Source organism: Hippocampus guttulatus, chromosome 20, assembly GCF_054856545.1.
Source record: "Hippocampus guttulatus isolate MCC_2025c chromosome 20, RoL_Hgut_1.0, whole genome shotgun sequence".
NCBI lineage: Eukaryota > Metazoa > Chordata > Actinopteri > Syngnathiformes > Syngnathidae > Hippocampus > Hippocampus guttulatus.
This window is the reverse complement of record NC_141280.1, coordinates 7,870,183-7,887,491: the sequence shown is the minus strand read 5'-3', so window position 1 is coordinate 7,887,491 and position 17,309 is coordinate 7,870,183. Positions and strand designations below refer to the sequence as shown.

The 17,309-nt window shown below is 43.7% G+C and overlaps 2 protein-coding genes across 2 annotated transcripts; both read right to left on the bottom strand.

The window, feature by feature from the left end:
• Positions 1 to 7,477: 7,477 nt before the first annotated feature.
• On the bottom strand, positions 7,478 to 13,916 carry LOC147187850 (cyclic GMP-AMP phosphodiesterase SMPDL3A-like). Its single transcript, XM_086099714.1, has 8 exons — positions 13,720 to 13,916; positions 11,396 to 11,609; positions 11,123 to 11,267; positions 10,963 to 11,059; positions 9,812 to 9,975; positions 9,504 to 9,684; positions 8,760 to 8,884; positions 7,478 to 8,659 (listed from the first exon to the last, which is right to left on the bottom strand). Exons 1-8 carry the CDS (start codon positions 13,814 to 13,816, stop codon positions 8,330 to 8,332), a joined length of 1,353 nt encoding a protein of 450 aa, XP_085955840.1. The 5' UTR covers positions 13,817 to 13,916; the 3' UTR covers positions 7,478 to 8,329.
• A 242-nt stretch (positions 13,917 to 14,158) lies between these two features.
• LOC147187849 (fatty acid-binding protein, brain) lies at positions 14,159 to 16,901 on the bottom strand. Its single transcript, XM_086099716.1, has 4 exons — positions 16,738 to 16,901; positions 15,508 to 15,680; positions 14,712 to 14,813; positions 14,159 to 14,360 (listed from the first exon to the last, which is right to left on the bottom strand). Exons 1-4 carry the CDS (start codon positions 16,808 to 16,810, stop codon positions 14,310 to 14,312), a joined length of 399 nt encoding a protein of 132 aa, XP_085955842.1. The 5' UTR covers positions 16,811 to 16,901; the 3' UTR covers positions 14,159 to 14,309.
• Between the last annotated feature and the right edge of the window lie 408 nt (positions 16,902 to 17,309).

The following is a 17,309-nucleotide window of genomic DNA, read 5'->3' as shown; positions in this document are numbered from 1 at the left end:
AGCCAATGAAAATTGACCTCAATCATCTGCCTTCCTGATCCTTGGGAGAAAAAAAAACACAAAAGAACAAACACACACAAAAAACAAAACAAAACAAACCCAGACAGACAGAATAGCACCAGTACCGAAAGCCAATTTATTAAAAACCACCAAGTGAACGTTACATCTGTAGCTAATGCTAATCAACTTAGATTTGTTTTTTTCTTTTCAACAATACAAAGACAGGAAAAAAAAAAGTATCTTCAGAGATTTAAAGTGAACATTCCGTTGAGGTTTCACTCCCATTTACCATTTTTTAATCCTTTAACAACGTTGTAATCCTGCGGGATTATGACTGGATTGGGTTGAATCCCGCACACTGTTCACCTGCTGCAACTCGCCGTGGGCGATATTATTCATAATAATCATTACGTGTCTCAATAAAACGAGACAAGTGGATCGGCTGAGTGAGCGCACAAGGCAAAAATGATGGGATAATAAATCACGATGAACCCCATTGTAGCGGTGGTGACTAGCGGTTAGCACATTCACCTCGCAGTTTATAATGTAATAATAATAATACATTTTATTTATAAGCGCCTTTCAAGACGTCCTAGAGGTTGGGAGTTTGAATCCAGGCTCTGGCTTTCCTATATGGAATGTCTGCATGTTCTCAACGTGCTCGCGAGGGTTTTCCACGAGAAGACAAATAGGAGTGCACGGAGAGTCCAACCTGGCTGCTGTTAACGCAGAGCGGCAATAAACGACTGCGCTGGCGATCCCAAGGCATGTGGCCTACATGCTATTTGATGAAGACAACCGACTTGCATGCCGCAGCAACGTCACCGAAGAAGAGAATTCATCTAAAACGATTCCTACTGGTCATGTGTCCCCCACCCTGCACAACAATCTGCTAACACGCGCATCAGACGACCGCATCAACACGCTAACGTGCTAACTACTGTCGCTCAAGTGACGATCGCAACATGCTAACGTTGTAATATGACTTTGACTGGAAGCTGTGAAAGTGGACAAGAGCCAAACCCGAAGCCTTCGTCTCACCTGCAGCCCCTCGATGGCGAGCCGGAGCATGCTGGGTGTGAGTTTGGAGGCTTGCTTGAAGGTGAAGTTGCTCCAGTCGATGACCAGGATGAATCCGTTCACCTGCAGCTCAGCGTCCTCGATCATGGACTCCAGAGACAGCAGGATGGACCTCAGGATGTCCACAAACATGTACCTGCCAATGACACATTTTGAAATAGCAAAAAATGCGGGTGGTCAAGTACACGGTACCCCAAGTCTACCTGCTCTGGTCCCAGTTGGCAGCAAAGAGGAGCAGAATCTTCCTTCCGTGTCGGTCCAGGTTGGCCAGCACGCCGGGGAATCCATCCTTGAGCGCCTGCTTAATTCCAGGGTCACTGGCCTTCAGGTTCTTGAACATGTCCAGGTTCTGCTGTCTGTACTCAAAGTACTGGGCCAGCAGTCTGAAAGCTTCAAAATGGTTAAACTTCCTGGCCCGCAGGAACCTGAGGATGAAGGCGTCGTCCGTACGCAGGAAACCGATGTCCGGCCGCGTGATGATCATGTCGCGCACTTCCTGGATGTCCTGGTGAAGGGTCTCCGGGTTTTCCTTCAGCTCTGCTTTGGCCTTCTCCAGGGTGGCCGCCGACAGGCCGGCCTGCAGGTGAGTCATCTCGGCAGGAGCCACGTCCAAAGGTTCCCTCACAGAGACTCTTCTTCTTCTGCGGAGCCTGCAAGGCAAGGCAAGCATCGAATGATGCGCAAACCAAATGAAACACCGCATGTTAATTCAACATATCATATAAGATGGCAGCAAAGCATTTTTAGGTCTCAAATAATTTTACTTCAACATAGTTCCTTGGCACCAAATTGCCACAAGGTGGTGGAAAAGCACTGTAAAAAGGAAACTCAATTCACATCAACATAGCTCCTTGGCATCAAGATGCCACAAAAAACACGATTTTTGTCTTAAGGAAACCAAATAAATGCTGGTAAAGTAATATTTGCATCTCAACAACCCTCTCCGACTCACTTGGGCATAATATCCTTGACACCAAGATGACGCCAAAGCACTATATCTGTTTTAAAGAAACACCTCAACTCACATCAACATAGTTACTTGTCACAAAGATGTCACAAGATTCCATCAACGCACCACTTTTGTCTGAATAAAACTCCCTGATTCACTTTAACATAAGATTCTTGGAAACAAGATGCGACAAGGTGGCGAGCACTCCATTTGTTTAAATTCAATTCCTCAAGTCATTGCACCAAGATCATGGAAGATGGTGGGAAAACACTACTTTTGTCAAAAACAAACTCTTCCAACACAGTTCCTTGGCAACAAAAGGACACAAGATGGCGACAAATTACAAAATACTTTTAACTTCTTTAACCACACCACAAAAACAGCGACGTTTTTAGCAAAAGACCAAGGATGGCTTACCCCCCTCCCCAAAATAACCATAAATAGAACAAACTTGCGACCTATTTTTGCACCCCTCTGTATTTACATCCAATACCATTTAGTGCTTTGTAGATCAACAATTAAAATCTCTTAACTCCAGAAGCCAGTTTACAGCATGTGTGGCGGCTACATCCAAATGCCAACATTTCCGAAATCCTGCTGCTGCTGCTTCACGCCATCAGAACCATACGTGAGCGTGTGTGTGCTGAGTGTGTGAAGGAGGGAGATGACGGCATCACCTTCTCCCCCACGGAGGAGGCCACGCAAGCAATGCGGCAACGGGCTGCAGCACCTGCTACATCACCGACACCCTCATCTGCTTCATGGTGCTGATGTTTCTTCTTCCTTCCCACTCCTTCAAATAATCCAAGTTGTCCGGGCCATTTGCACAGGTGGGTCCGGTACGCTCCGTTTCCCGGGTTCTGTTGTGCAGCGGGGGAGGTTTTAGGGTGGGGTGCGCCACCAGGATTAGCGTCTGTTAGTCTACGCTGCTGCCGTCTGTTTCGCCGCCAGAGTGAGTGACAACAAGCTGGGCCGGTGGGGGGTGGAGGATGAGGCGGTGGTGGCGGCGGAGGACCGGGAGGAGGAGGAGGAGGAGGAAGAGGAGAAGGGAGGAGGAGAAGAGCACGTGCATGACAAAAGAAAGCAGAGGAGGATGAGGATGGTGGTATAGACTTTGTAGCCTGAGGCAAAATGTCATCAGGTTTGGGTGCGTGTGTTGGTGGGTTTTCTTGATTTTCGCCGCCTTTCTTTCTCCATTTTGTCTACAAATGCAAAAAAAACAAACAAAACAAAAACCTTTCTGCACAGGCCTACAATAACAGAATTGCATGTCATTTAGAAATCGTAAATTTTTAAATTGACAATTTTAACATTTTTAGCTCCTCTCAGGGTCCCAATCATATGAGTGAATCAAATTAGATGTGGAGAATATCCAGTATATATATATATATATATATATATATATATATGTATGCCTGTGCGGTCAATCGCCTGGCAGAGGTAATCGTGCAGTACTCTTCCATACCGGTAGGTAGCAGCAGCAGCTAGCTAAATGCCTTGCCAAACTACTTGTCAATTATTTATACAAGTGTTTTTCAAACCCTGTGCTGCATTTTCACCCACGTTTTCAGCTGGTGGTGTGCCGCGGGATTTTTTTCAATGAATGAAATGTGGTTCAAAAAAGATGGAAAAACGCTGATCTACTGGGATGTCAATTATGACGCCATCAAGAGGTGGACATGTTAAATCAGTGTTTTTCAAACTTTTTGAGCCAAGGCACACTTCATTGAAAAAAATCTCGCGGCACACCACGATCTGAAAATGTGAACCCCCCCCCCCCCGCTTATTTTAACAATTAACGTGTTATATTGTTACTATTTCCGGTTTTAACATTGAAGAATGATGTTATAACAGCTTGAATTGGAATCAAATGAACACCAAGAAAATTTCATATTTTAATAAATAATAATCATATTTATTGTTTCACCGTCATCCTGTATTCATGCATCACAAATTCGCTTGTCTCTCATCGAAACACAAGGCAATTGGCTAGCTGTTGCTGCTCCCTAGCGGTATGGGAGGGTACTACACTATTGCATATTTTCCCGTGGCACACCTGACAATGTCTCGCGGCACACCAGTGTGCCGTGGCACACGGGTTGAAAAACATTGCGTTAAATGACAATTTTGAGGACAACTAGCGCCACTCACTGATCACTTTCGGTAATGACTCCCTGGCAAGGTTAGAGATTTAAAAATAAATATCGAATATAACTAATATTTTGCTATTATGCAAATCCAAAGTGCCGAGAAGCAGCAATCCCAAAATATAGGTTCGAAGTCTGTGCGCTTGGAGAGTCAACTAAAAATCGAATAAAAACTGTCTTGCAAAGGAAATGGATTATTGGACATGGGGTATAGTGGAAAAAATTCCCGGAACTATAAAAACAAGTTTGAAGAAACGTAATTTGGTGCGGGCCTGGCGTGTTTCGTGTCACTTCGATGATAGGCCTGAGGGTGTCACCATTGCACCGGAATGGAACACGGTTGTCAGTCGCAGTTACATGGAAGTTGCTTCCGGAAAGTTTTCTTTTTCGACCCAGGTTGGTTTGTACCTATCTCGGGCGGGAGGGGGGGGGGGGGGGTATTTTATATTTGGATGTAAATTTGCAGAAAAGGGCCTCCCAAAAATTCACACCAGTTTTTGAAACTGCTTGGAGCTATAACTGACAAAGTTCGAAAACCAGAACAGACACTTCAGTTCTCCGACACCCCCCTCCCTTAGAAAAAAAACCCCTCCCTCCTCTTTCTGGGGTAAACCCAGTGACCCCACATACTCACCAGACAAGCAATGGGGGGGACGTTCAGGATGGAATGATAGAGGCAGAGGAGAAGATGGGTGCAGGGATTTAAGAAGAAGAGGGATTAACAGCAAAACTTCAACTCAACCCTCGCCCAGGGCGGTGGGCACACGCACGCACGTACACACACAACTCACAATCATAATAAAAAAAATTAGGGCCCGACAGAAAGCCGACAAGTGAATTTTGAGTGTCTCATTGTCAACCACGAGTGTGCCTATGTCACGCAGAGAACGACAAATGAGGGAGGAGGGGGTTAGGAATTTGTGTCAAGTCCGACTTGATAGCCAATGTGTGCACTGGATGGCCCCTTGAGACCGTGACGATAGGATCTATTCGAGCAACATGTTAAGAAGGTCTGCGATTGTGTGGCAACTGGTTCAGAGTGTCCCCCGCCTAATGCCCGAAGACAACTGGGATAGGCTCCAGCACCCCCCGCGACCCAAGTGATTAGCAGATCGGAAAATGGATGGATGGAGGTTAAGAAGGTGTGCCTAATCAAGTGTCTCTTGAGTTCACTGACGGGTGTGTGACTGAGAGGTAACGTGCGAGCTGGTTAGCCGAGTTTGTGTGTGTGTGCATCCTCGCCCAGGGCGCCCCCCCCCCCCCGCCCCACACACACGCAGTTGATAAAGGAGTCCATTCAAGGCTGACAAACAACAAATGAAGCATGAGACAAAAAGTGAGAGACCCCCCCCCTCCAACACCCCCCCCCCCTTCCCAGTCGGTCTCCATTATGGAGTGTGTGAGACTTGGCAGGGGGGTAATATCTCACGGGAGTCCCTAACGAAAAAGGGCTTCATAAGCATGATCTTTCCTCCCTCCTCCAATAGTTGAAAAAAAAAATGTGGTCATTGTTCATAGTAACAAAAGAGGATATGCCAGTAGGACAGGAAAACACGCAAAAAGTGCACACACAAACAGATAAATACGCCGTGATTTGGCAATCAAGATGATTTTGCAACATGATTACACAATGGAGCTGATTTCACAAACAATAAATGAACAGGTTCCACTGGAGCGCTGCTCACTCACAGGAATCAACATGTCGAGTTGTAGTTATCGTGAATTCTTTTTGGACTCATTTACTACACTGTTCAACAGGAAATTTGAATTTGAGAAGTATTTTTATATTAACAATATTTTTGAAACTAAAAATTCCAAAAAACCTTTTTCTAGCACATCAGGTTTTTGAGCTATTTTCATTTTTTTGTTTTTAAAAGTGGCCTGTATAAATTCATAAAGCAAATTTTTAAACTTGCATTTCTATTTTCTTTATTAGAGAAAATAACCATTCCTGACATTATTTTTAAAAATATTTTAATGAATAGTTTAGGGATAAAAAGTGACAGTTTGCACGCTAGTATTTTATAGAACATAAACAATCATATGTTAATGAAACATTTATGAATATAAATCATCTTTTGATTGTATTTATCTTTCAATAATGTTCAACAATCCAGATATACAGTAAGTGCAGTTGGTATCACTTGGTTGTCATGGATAAAAACTTGACCAGTCACAAGACTGTCAGTTGCCGCTGCAGTGAAGTACATGAGGGATTAGCTTTAGCGTGTGGCTAGCTAAATTCCCCCCCCCCCCCCCCCCCAAAAAAAATGAACATGGACAACACTAATCACTAATCTCGCTGAGCGCAGACCAAACAAAAAGAGCTTTTACAAAAAGGGATTAGCCTCACGCCAGAAGGACGAGGTTAGCTCAGGTCAGGTTGATCAACTGTAAACTGCGTGACTATAACAGAGTAAAAATGCTTTTTCTTTTAAATGTTTCTCAAATAAAACGACAACACTGTCAAAACCCACCCTACAGAAACAACATTAACATGTACTGTATACCAAGCCACCAGTTGACAGTGTCTCCTGGGGTCAACCTCGGGTCCCCTACATTTCCCGAGATACCAAATTGAACCTTTGTTGCCATTTATTAAGGCTGCACTGTGTTTATTGCTCGGGGTGCTTTATTTTGTAGGAAACAAAACTCTCAAAAATTGTTTTGTTTTTTTTTGTGGTTGGAAGTGTACTCCATAGAACTTTTCCCCCCCTCCCCAAAAAGTGGCCGCGCAAAGAGAGAAAAGAGACAAGCTTTGTTTGCACACAACAGCGCTTCACTGATGTCACTGTGGCGATGGCTGCCCCGGCAACAGGCCATACTCACCCGCCAGTATGCTGTTACCACGGTTACGCCCTGACCAGCCGAGCAAAGGGATTGAAGGATCGGGGTGGAGGGGGCAGGGGGAGCAAAGAAGGTGAGTTTCTCACCATTCATCATTCATCTTAACTTCTTTTTTCTTCTTCTGACACTTTCTGGACATTCTTTTGGGGCTTTTTGGAAGTTACACATGGAGCAAACGGATGTTTTGAAACGAGGGACTGTCAACGTTAGGGGGAGGAAGTTGAGCACAGGGGTGGGGGGTTGGGGGGGGATTGGCCCACAATAGCACTGGAATGGAGCTGAGAACATTCAATGCAGGAGAAGTTGAGAGGGAGTAAAGGGGGGCCAAGTCAAATGAGGCCAGTGCCTGCTCTAATCCCCCCCCCCCCCCACGCCCAACTTATCAGACAAACGCTACATTATACTCATGGATAACTAAGAATCTACAGACCTAATTGAAAACAAAACACGACAATTATGCGATTCGGCTAGCATTTTTTAAAGAGCAAAACTTGAAATCAAGTCAACAATTGTCAGCAATGAGATAGTTTCAGGATTCAGAAGACGACAGAATGAAGTGTCAACAGTCATCCACTTTTTACATTCATTTCAACTGTGCAATGCTCATGCTTCAGCAATCATAGTCAATGCAATTCCCTAGCACCCGTTTTTCATGGCGCATGATGTTTGTCAGGCTAGCATCATCCTCGAGTATGTGTGCTCCAAATTCGGAAGCAATTGGGGAAAAAATAAATCTCGAGAGCAACTTCGTGTTTGAAGAACCCCCCCAACCCTCAAAAAACTGACCAAAAACAAGTGCAAAATGGCCTCTCAAAATAAAATGCCAGACTTCCTGTCTCCTCAGGAATGGTTTCTTGAGTCTTTTTTTGTGGGTCATCATGTTAAACTGGTTTCAATAAAATAAATCCAATTTGATCCCTCAAAAATGACCCTGGCTTGGTTGCGCCAAACCTAAACTGAATACCGTTTCTTGAGACTTTTTTGTGGATCTACTCCTGTTTTCAATTTTCCACCCTAAAACTTTTTTTTTTCGCAAAACAAATTCACAATTTCTAAATGACTAAAAAAATGATCATTTTCATAGCAAAATAGAAGACTTCCTATTTCTTTTCAGGCACGGCCTCTTGAGACTTTTTTGTGCTGTACTCATGACAGACATGGCAACCAAATTTCATGTTGCCAAGTCTGAAAAAAATTCAGAGGCACATGAGACAATTTTGGGTCATCTTACCATGATTATGGCGGTATTATTATTCTGGTGATAGTGGCACAAAAAAAAATACGTGCTGAAATCCATAAATGGATGTCAAAGGTTACTGGCGAGACTGTGACGATGTTGTCGCGCCCCCACGCAAGCGCCGTAGCGGGCCTGGTCCAGGTGGAGCATGGAGCACAACTGGAGGAGCTTACACTCTCCCTGGCATGACGGCCTGCCATCGTAACTAACCGTGAAGTGAGCAAAGTAGGCGTCGAAAGCGGCGTTGGGCGGTAGCCACAAGCGCACAGCCAATTCCAGAAGATTAGGCGGCCGCAGGTCCGGCATCCCAAACGCTTTTGTCATGATGTACTCCAGCTTCCAGTTGGCTCGTTGCTCGAGGTTCGCCTCGGTCAGGTTGAGAAAGTATTGCCACAGGTCCTTTGACATGGAAAAAAAATAGGCTTGCCTTTTGTACTTCGACACGGGATGGTGTAATAATGTGACGTGGTGTTTGGCAAGGGTGCCTGTCAAGACTTACCAAAATGCCAAAATCTCGTTTGTCATAGAAATACAATCGCACCGCCGGGTTATTGGAGTACAGCTCTGAAAAGCTTCTGATGGGCGTTACCGCCGGAGCCACGAACACAGAGTTCACAGGTGAATCTACCAAAAGAATATATATATATATTAAAAACATGCATCATTAACTCATTCACTCCCAAAGACATTTTTAAACGTCTTTTCAGAGTTGGTCCAGAATTGGCTGGTACTGAATGAGTTAACCGCTATATGCACCATCCATTTAAAAATAAAAACATTTAAAAAATCCATTATATATTTTATCTTTACCAAAGAGACAAATCATGCGACATGTTTAATTGATATATTTAATGTCATTTTGTGATGTTATGATGACTTCAAGATGGCGCCACGAGTGTGGCTGCCTTTACAGCAGCTCCGATACTTTTTGCTCTCCTACTTGCTACCTTTCCTAACTTTGCTGCTGAAAAGTGGGAATTTCTCCATTGTGAGACGAATAAAAGGTTTTCTTATTCTTATTAATGAATGCATCGTATAATATCGACTGGCAATATACAGTCTGGGCGGCCATAAGGCATTCCAGTGGTTTTCTGACCACTTTATTAGGAACACCTGTTAATCAGGTTCAGTCCAAAAAATAAAAATAAAAACCTCAAAAGTGAGCATCATCATCATTGTTTTACTTTTTAATTATACGCTGTTGACTCATGTAGCGAATGCTTTCACATATTTCTGCGGTCACCTTTGGAGTCCAGGAGCACCATGATGCTATCTTTGTGCGTGTGTCCGTAGAAATGTCCCGCAATCACATGACTGTGGCGCCGAAAGATGTTGAGCAGCTTCTCGTTGTGCTCATCCCTGATGGCCGTCACGTTACGGAGCGAGGGCAGGAATCCCAGCGGAACGTGCGAAATGATATACACCTGACAGATCGACACGTCAATCACAAGAGGGAGCGCCGATAACGAGAAGCCGGAACCCAATAACATGATCGGCTGTCCACTGTAATGACACTGCTATCCCCGAAAGGGTTAAATGACAACATCGAACCTTCTCCATGTCGTCGCCCGCCTTTTTCAGCGTGTCTTCCAACCACTCGTATTGTCCCGCCGGGTCGCTCATGTTGACGGTGGCGCGGTCGGGGCCGTAGTAGAGGATGCTGTTGACGCTCACCACTCGGACACCCGCACGAACCAGCTGGGTGTAGAAGCCTCCTGTGGACACCAGCACATGAGCAAAGACTTTACACGTACATAAAAATGTGACATTAGAAGACCTGGCATCCATTTTCCAACTTGCGGGAAAGGGGTTAACAATATAACTGCCTTAAACGCTAACATAGCAACATGCTAGCCTTCGGATACCAACTTTGACTGGCTTGAATTGTTCCAACGGCAATGAGGTGCTACAGTGCAACTCTCTACAACGAAATCATGTTTGCAGCAAAATTTTTCACAACAGGGGGCTTTTCACTGTAGCAAATTTTATCTCAGATGTAAACACACACAAAACGTATGTGTTTACTCTTTATTTTTATTCCAATACGTAGTGCATAAACATGAGCAGACACTTATTTGACACTTCATATAGCCAGTGTAGAAAGAAAAAAATCGGGAAAGAAAGTGCGAAATTTACGATCAGCATTCACTTTCATCAATTTCTTGCATAATGTTTTTTATTTTGCTTCCTCCATCTTTCATTTTTATTCCTTTTGTCCTGTCTTCAAGCCTGAATGCTTTTCTTAACTCCTTGGTCTGCAAAGGTCCGTTTCATAGCCATTTTAGCAATGTAACGTTCGTGCCGTGTCTGAAATTAATGATAACAAATACTTCCTGGACTACTGCGCATGTGTAAACAAGTGTGGTGGTTGCTGTTGCCGTTTCCGAACGAAGCAGCAGAGGTCGCTGTGGCATGCTGAGGTTGGATTAGACTTTTGCGGAAGGCTTGTTTTTGTTGTAGTGAATCTCTTTGCGAGGCAAGAGCAGAGAAAAATATTTCATGTGACGGAACAGGGGGATTTTTCATCATAGGGGGAGGAGAAAAGTGGGAACGGCTTTCATGCATGAAACTTTTTTCACACTAGGGGATATTTTCGCCCATGTAGGTTTTGTTGTAGAGGAGTTTCACTGCAGTACAAATACAAATACAATAAAAAGTAACACACAGTGTGAAAAAAAAGAATTTTAGTGAGATAAGGTAACCTCGTGAAAGAGTTTTCAATGCGTCGTCTTGCAACCAGGGGCTCCAAAGGCGGGCGGCAGCCTTGTAGATGTCGTTTGTGGACGTAGGCAGCTGATCCTGACAACATACACATAACCGTATGCAGACATGCTCGGATTCTGAATCTGCCGTGTCGGCTACCTGCGGCCAGTAGTCATGGTTCCCCATGGCGGGAAAGACGCTGACGTTTGGGAAATGTTGTCGGATGCTTTGTGTCAAGTTGCTAATCACTTCGATCACCATCGACGTGGACAGCTCGCTTACCGGAACGTGAGGTGGACTGTCTCTGTAGTAGTAAAGTAAATCATATTAAAAAAATCATAATCATCCTGAAAAATAATTTCATAATTTGGGACTGAAACCCTCCATTTTTAAAAATTCGTCCAAAATGAGGAATAGGCAATTTGACGCTACCCGGTCCAAATGATGAAGTCGTTTGGTTGTACGAGGCTCTTCATGTGCATGAAAGCCGACTGGATGAGGCCGTAGGGCGAGTCGCACAAAAAGTCCCCAAATGGACCGGCATCAGTGGTGGGCTTCCCTTTGGAGGAGAAACATACTTTGGTGGGGTCCGGTGCCAGGTGGTAGGTTGGGTCCAAATGAAGGTCGGTGATGTGCCAAAACCTTCCTGGTGTAGGAATAATTGGAAAATGTACTTTGGAGTCAAGACAGCACATTCAGATATATCCAACACACACACACACACACGTGCGCGCACATGCACACTTTAAACGAGCCCCCCGCCCCCAAGATGGCGCCCGAGTAGGCAGCCATTGGCAAGTGCTCTTCAAGAGCCTTGCTTTTTTGTTGTTTTGGTCTTTTGTTTTTTCACATGGTGTTTGTTGTTTCGTCGTGTGGACCTGATGTGGATTGTTTTCAGCGTTTTTTGGTCACGACATTCGTCAAAGACGAAGAATCTGTGCTTGGTGGTTGCACCTTCTCGGCAGCACGCCTGTACCAGTAGATTTAGATTGGGAGGAATGTCGGCGACATTTGACTGTCGGTGCTGGACAGCCCCCAGGATGCTTTTTTTTTTGCGCCTGTAATGGGCAGTACTTTTCACAGCCCCGTTTTGTTCAGTGGAGATGTCGGCGCTGTTGGATAGTCTGAGTTGGTGCGGCTGGATGGATGGCTGCTGAAGTTGAGGATAAGGAGAGGGGCGTCGGCGCGGAGCGCTGATGCATATTTGGAACTGAGAGTCGCTTGGAATTTAAATGGATTTACATGGGACATGAAAAATGAACCAATCTTTTTTTCGTCAATGGTTGCTACAGCTTCTTGTTGACTTTGAAACTTAGCTTGTCGCCAACGTGTGCACATTTTGAACATGACGTCTCTGATCCACTGGCGAAAGGACACTTTGTGATTCTCTCCTCTTTCATCTCAAACTGCTTTAAACAACAAAGCGTACAAGGGAAAAGTGGTTAGGACTGCACGACTGTCCGACCTCTGTTTAGTGTTGCGTTTATTATTTTACTGTATGTTAAACTGTTTTGTTAACCGCTTTGTTACAGCTGCTGCTGTTGTGAAAGCACTATATAAATCAGGATGTACAGTGATCCCTCGCTATTTCGCGGTTCGTTTATCGTGGATTCAGTGCATCGTAGATTTTTTCAAACATTCATAAAAAATTTTTTTAAAACTATATACATGGAGTACAGTACTCTATATGTTGCTCTTTGTGACTCGCCGTTGTTTTACAGCTTCTCACGGACCATTTGCGGATTTTAAAAAAAATCATATATATATATATATATATATATATATATATATATATATATGGTCCGTGAGAAGCTGCAAAACAAAACAAAAAATATATATATATATATATATATACATATATATATATATATATTTTTTTTTTAACCTGTATGTTTATTGGTCGCTACTCGCATCTCCAAAACGATGATCAACAGCTAATTCAAATATTAAATTGTTAATTATTATCATTTTATATTTAAGCATTATATTCTTTTATGTTAGTTACCTTAATTATACTCTGTTTAATACGTCCTGAAATATTCTTATGTTGCTTACATGTGATTGGGGAAGAAAAGCAGGAAGGTGGGTCGTTACTGAAAGGGGGAGTGTTCGTTGGAGAGTGAGGAGGCAGCCGTTAAAAAAAAATTAAAATAAAAAAAGAAAGAGCTGTGTTCAAACGAAGTCGTCCTCTCCTTTTTGCCTATTCTAAACGTAGAGCAATCCATCTAAAACCTACGAACCCCTCAACTTACATATGTATATATATGGTCCGTGAGAAGCTGCAAAACAAAACAAAAAAATATATATATATACATATATATATTTTTTTAACCTGTATATGTTTATTGGTCGCTACTCGCATCTCCAAAACGATGATCAACAGCTAATTCAAATATTAAAATGGTACCACAGGTCAGTGCCGACGGTTGACAATGTCTTAATCGCATTAATCCCTCTTAACAAGAGCAAACAAATGTGTTACGTCTCTTGACCAACTTTATTCAAAGGTCTGAGAGGCCTTGAGAGGCACACGAGCCATCTGCAGCACATCAGCACTTGATATTTGTCTTGTTTTGGCTCCACGTGTGTGAATCAATTCGTTGCGGTTAACGAAAGTGTTTTCATTTGTTCTTAAACGTCGTCCCGTGTACTGTTACCTCAACGTAAGACGGGTCGATCGTCTGATTTTTTTTTTTTTTTTGCACACAAATTGCATGTTGACAATTTCAGTTTTGGGAGGTATCACGACGACTCACCTGCGTCCACCGGCTCGGCTCCTCTTCCGGGCGGGGCCGCCTCAAGGCGAACGGCGGCGCACAACAGGAGAACAAAACAGACGAGTTGCGCCGTCATGTCGTTCAATTGCAAGAGCTTGGCTCGGAATACACGACAAAGGTCGCTCAACAACTCGTGTTTGTTGACGAGCAAAAGGCGGATATTGGAGTGGTCAGCTTGTCACGTGACTTTGTTTTTTCAAAAAGACGGGGCGTGGTTTCGTTTGATTGACGGCCGAGCATGTTACGTGACGTGGACGAAGATGAAACGCGGAACAATGTCGTTCAACCTGATGTAAATTGTGTTTGTGTCGTGTAACTGTACAATTAAAAACAAAAAAACATCGTTCTACCGTCTTGTTTATTTCCTTGTTCAAACTTTTAAACTGTCAATAAATGATAGGAACAGATGAGAAGAGTCTAAAATTTCTCCGTGTTTTATTTACCACATTTGCAAAGATGATCAGTCCAATATGTCATTTTTTTCATATAAAAAAAAAAGACTTGATAAAAATAAAACGTGCAGCTTGCTTGAGGAGGAAGACGATGATGAAGAACATGTGCAAACGCGTCTATGCCTTCTCATAGGTGCGTACGGCGTGGATGTCCTCGAAGGTCAAGTTCTGGATGAGGAAGAGAAGAACGTCACTTTTAAAAGTTTTTTTTTTTTTTAACCCAAGAAACTTCATCCAAAAAATGAAGAACATTTGGAGCACTAAATTTTCTGCTTCGGAGGGAATTCATTTCCAGAGCTCCAGAAACATGAATATGAGATTATTATAGGAAGACATAAATGTGTATTATATTACAAAATACATAAAATTAATGTTTAAAAAAATCACCCATTTTAGCAACTAAAATAAGATTTTATTTAAAAAAAAAGACTATTCTATAGTATTGTAATACTGAGTTTCGCCATGTCAATTTACAACTTTTTTTTCTTGAAGAAACCAAATTCTTCTCTGAAATCTCACCATGACCAGCTTGCCGTCCTTGATCTCCCTGACAAACTTGGTCTCCTTGCCGTCCCACTTCTGCACGTGGACCAACTTGTCTCCGTCCATGCTCACTGTGGACTAACGAGCAGATGACCGTCAGCATCGAGCACCATTTAAGACTTCTCAAACTTATCAAGGTGGAGGGAGAAAGTTTTTGTCTTAAAAGTTAAGCCGCCATACTGGAAACGCCATAGGCCGGCTAACGATTAGCATCTATGTGGCGGTGTTACCGGCGTTTTGAGCAATGGATATTTCAACACATATGGTGGCGCAACGCATGTAGACAGACAATATAACAATACTCAATGAGGTTTTCTTTCCAAAAGTTAACATTCAGTTTTACTTTTGTACGGAAGTACATTTTAAGACAAGTAGCTGTACCCTTTTTGTGCCAAGTTATCACGGGGGACAATTTACAGTGTTCCATTAACCTGCCATGCATGTTTTTGGAATGTGGCAGAAAACCGGATAACCCAGAGAAAACTCACACAGGCACGGGGAGTACATGCAAACTCCACACAGGAAGGCCAGAGCCGGAAATGAACCCTGCACCTGTGCACTGTGAGGTTGACGCGCTAACCACTGGACCACCGGGCCGCCGGTATTGTTGACAGTCCCAAAAACACTTTTTCTATTTTAGTAAAAGTAATCAGGATGTAATTTCTCTGACCAGTCTTTTTTTTTTTTTTTTTTTTTTTACTCCATTACAGTTCCTCAAGTCAGTATTTGCGTCTCATGTGCGCTTCACAAGCATTGCTAGGAGTGTTCCTACCTTGCAGTTCCTGTCGTCGGCGGTGGTCTCGTCAAACTCCTCCCCCAGCTTGAAGGAGATCTCGGTGTTCTTGAAGGTGCTCTGCGTGCGGATGGTCACCTTGTCGCCCTCCTGGCTGATGATGACGGTGGGCTTGGTCACGTTCCCCACCTGCCGGGTGGCGAAGCCCACACCTGGGTGCCGATAGAAGCCTGTCACGCTCTGTTTCTCTTTCGCTGCTCCGTATGTTTGAAGAGTAAAAACTACAGCAACATCGATGCTAATTTCCATCGTCACGGGATGACAACAAGGCGCTCTAACCCCGTTGTCCACATGCTGGTAATCACATTGGACTTTATTTGTTTATTGTCTCAATGACGTGTTTAGCATTCATAGCCAACAATGAGGTGCTTGCTCTAAAGCGGCCACATCAAGTCGAGATTGTATTTATTTATTGAAAAACACCCTAATTCCCCCATCCCATGAGGCGCTCTAAAGCAGACATACCAGCGCGAAATCACATGGTGGCTGTCACCCCCCCCCCCCCCTTTCTTCTGCCTCTCCATGGAGTTCGTGCACTCACGGCCAACAATGAGTCGTTCTAACGCAGCCATATCAACGCAAAGTTCCAGTCCACACACTACCTGTCATTTGGGACACATTATTTATTCTGCCTTCTCACCATGTTATGTGTGCACTCATGGATGTAACACGGCGCTCTAAAGAGGCCACATCAAGAATTAAAAAAAACAAAACAAAAAAAATTACTCCCCATCCCACCTTCAACAAGGCGCTCTAAAGCAGACATGGCAGCACAAAACCACATACTGGCTGTGACTTATTTTTTTCCCTACACACTTCAACATCTTTCTCTCATGATGATCGTGCATGCATCGCCAACAACGGGGCGCTCTAAAGCGGCCATGCCAGCAGAGTATCCAACGGGAAAATGCATTTTTCCGGGCGTTGACACACAGCTAACTTGCTACACGGATGTCCCAACAGCACTGGACAACCACTGATCCTTTCTCCTCACGAGTAAGATAATTCAGCATACTAGTAAAGCGACTGTCTTACTAGTAGCCTTTTTTTTTCTCACTGCTGTGTGGGATATTTGCACACCACTAGGAAAACTGCAAGTTACTTGTAGGACAAAAATGCGCACTAGTTGACAACTGTGTGCTACTAGTGCATTCCAAAATTCAACTAGTGAATATCCAGCGCTTCACTAGTAGCACGAGCGCGACTCACCGAGCGCTTTCATGTACTCATCGAAGTTGTCGCTGTCCACCAGCTTCCAAGTGGCACAGAAGGCGTCGACCATGTTGGAGGTTTTGTGTGCGCCGAGCAGGCTGAAAGTCTCACAAGAAGTGTGGGGGCCCCCCCTTTAGGGCTCTTATTCGGGGGCTACATTAGTATGCCGACAGGTGGGCGGAGCCAAGCGCAACATTGGCTCAGGAGACTTTTTTTTTTTTTTGCCGGGGCAGTCTTTGGCCCGAGAATTTGGGTCATGGTCCGGTTTAACTCTCACAAAGGATGAGTCCAAATAGCCCCTAAAAATATGAATGTTTGCATTAAAAATAGAAATAAATATATATTACGATTGTGAAAAGTGTGAAAAAAAAAACGCCGTGTGAAAACTTAGCTTTTTGTTTGAAAAAGACATTTGAATCAAAATAGATGTAATGATAAAAATGAAACACGACACTGTGGGGTCCATTGGTATGCAGACAGGTGGGCGGGGCTCAGCTCCTCATTAGCTCAGGAGACTTTTTTGCTCTGCTGCCATTGGTCGAAAAAAATGGGTCACAGTCCAACTGGAC

What these genes read in the sequence shown, in the direction of transcription:
- LOC147187850 (XM_086099714.1), bottom strand. Translation starts at nt 13,816, where the DNA reads ATGACGGCGCAACTCGTCTGTTTTGTTCTCCTGTTGTGCGCCGCCGTT. An exon ending in GACTTCATCATTTGGACCGG is followed by an intron (nt 11,268 to 11,395) that starts GTAGCGTCAAAT and finishes TTACTACTACAG; the next exon opens with AGACAGTCCACCTCACGTTC. An exon ending in CGGGCGACGACATGGAGAAG is followed by an intron (nt 9,685 to 9,811) that starts GTTCGATGTTGT and finishes TCGATCTGTCAG; the next exon opens with GTGTATATCATTTCGCACGT.
- LOC147187849 (XM_086099716.1), bottom strand. Translation starts at nt 16,810, where the DNA reads ATGGTCGACGCCTTCTGTGCCACTTGGAAGCTGGTGGACAGCGACAAC. An exon ending in TGAGTACATGAAAGCGCTCG is followed by an intron (nt 15,681 to 16,737) that starts GTGAGTCGCGCT and finishes ATCGGCACCCAG; the next exon opens with GTGTGGGCTTCGCCACCCGG. An exon ending in CCGACGACAGGAACTGCAAG is followed by an intron (nt 14,814 to 15,507) that starts GTAGGAACACTC and finishes TCTGCTCGTTAG; the next exon opens with TCCACAGTGAGCATGGACGG.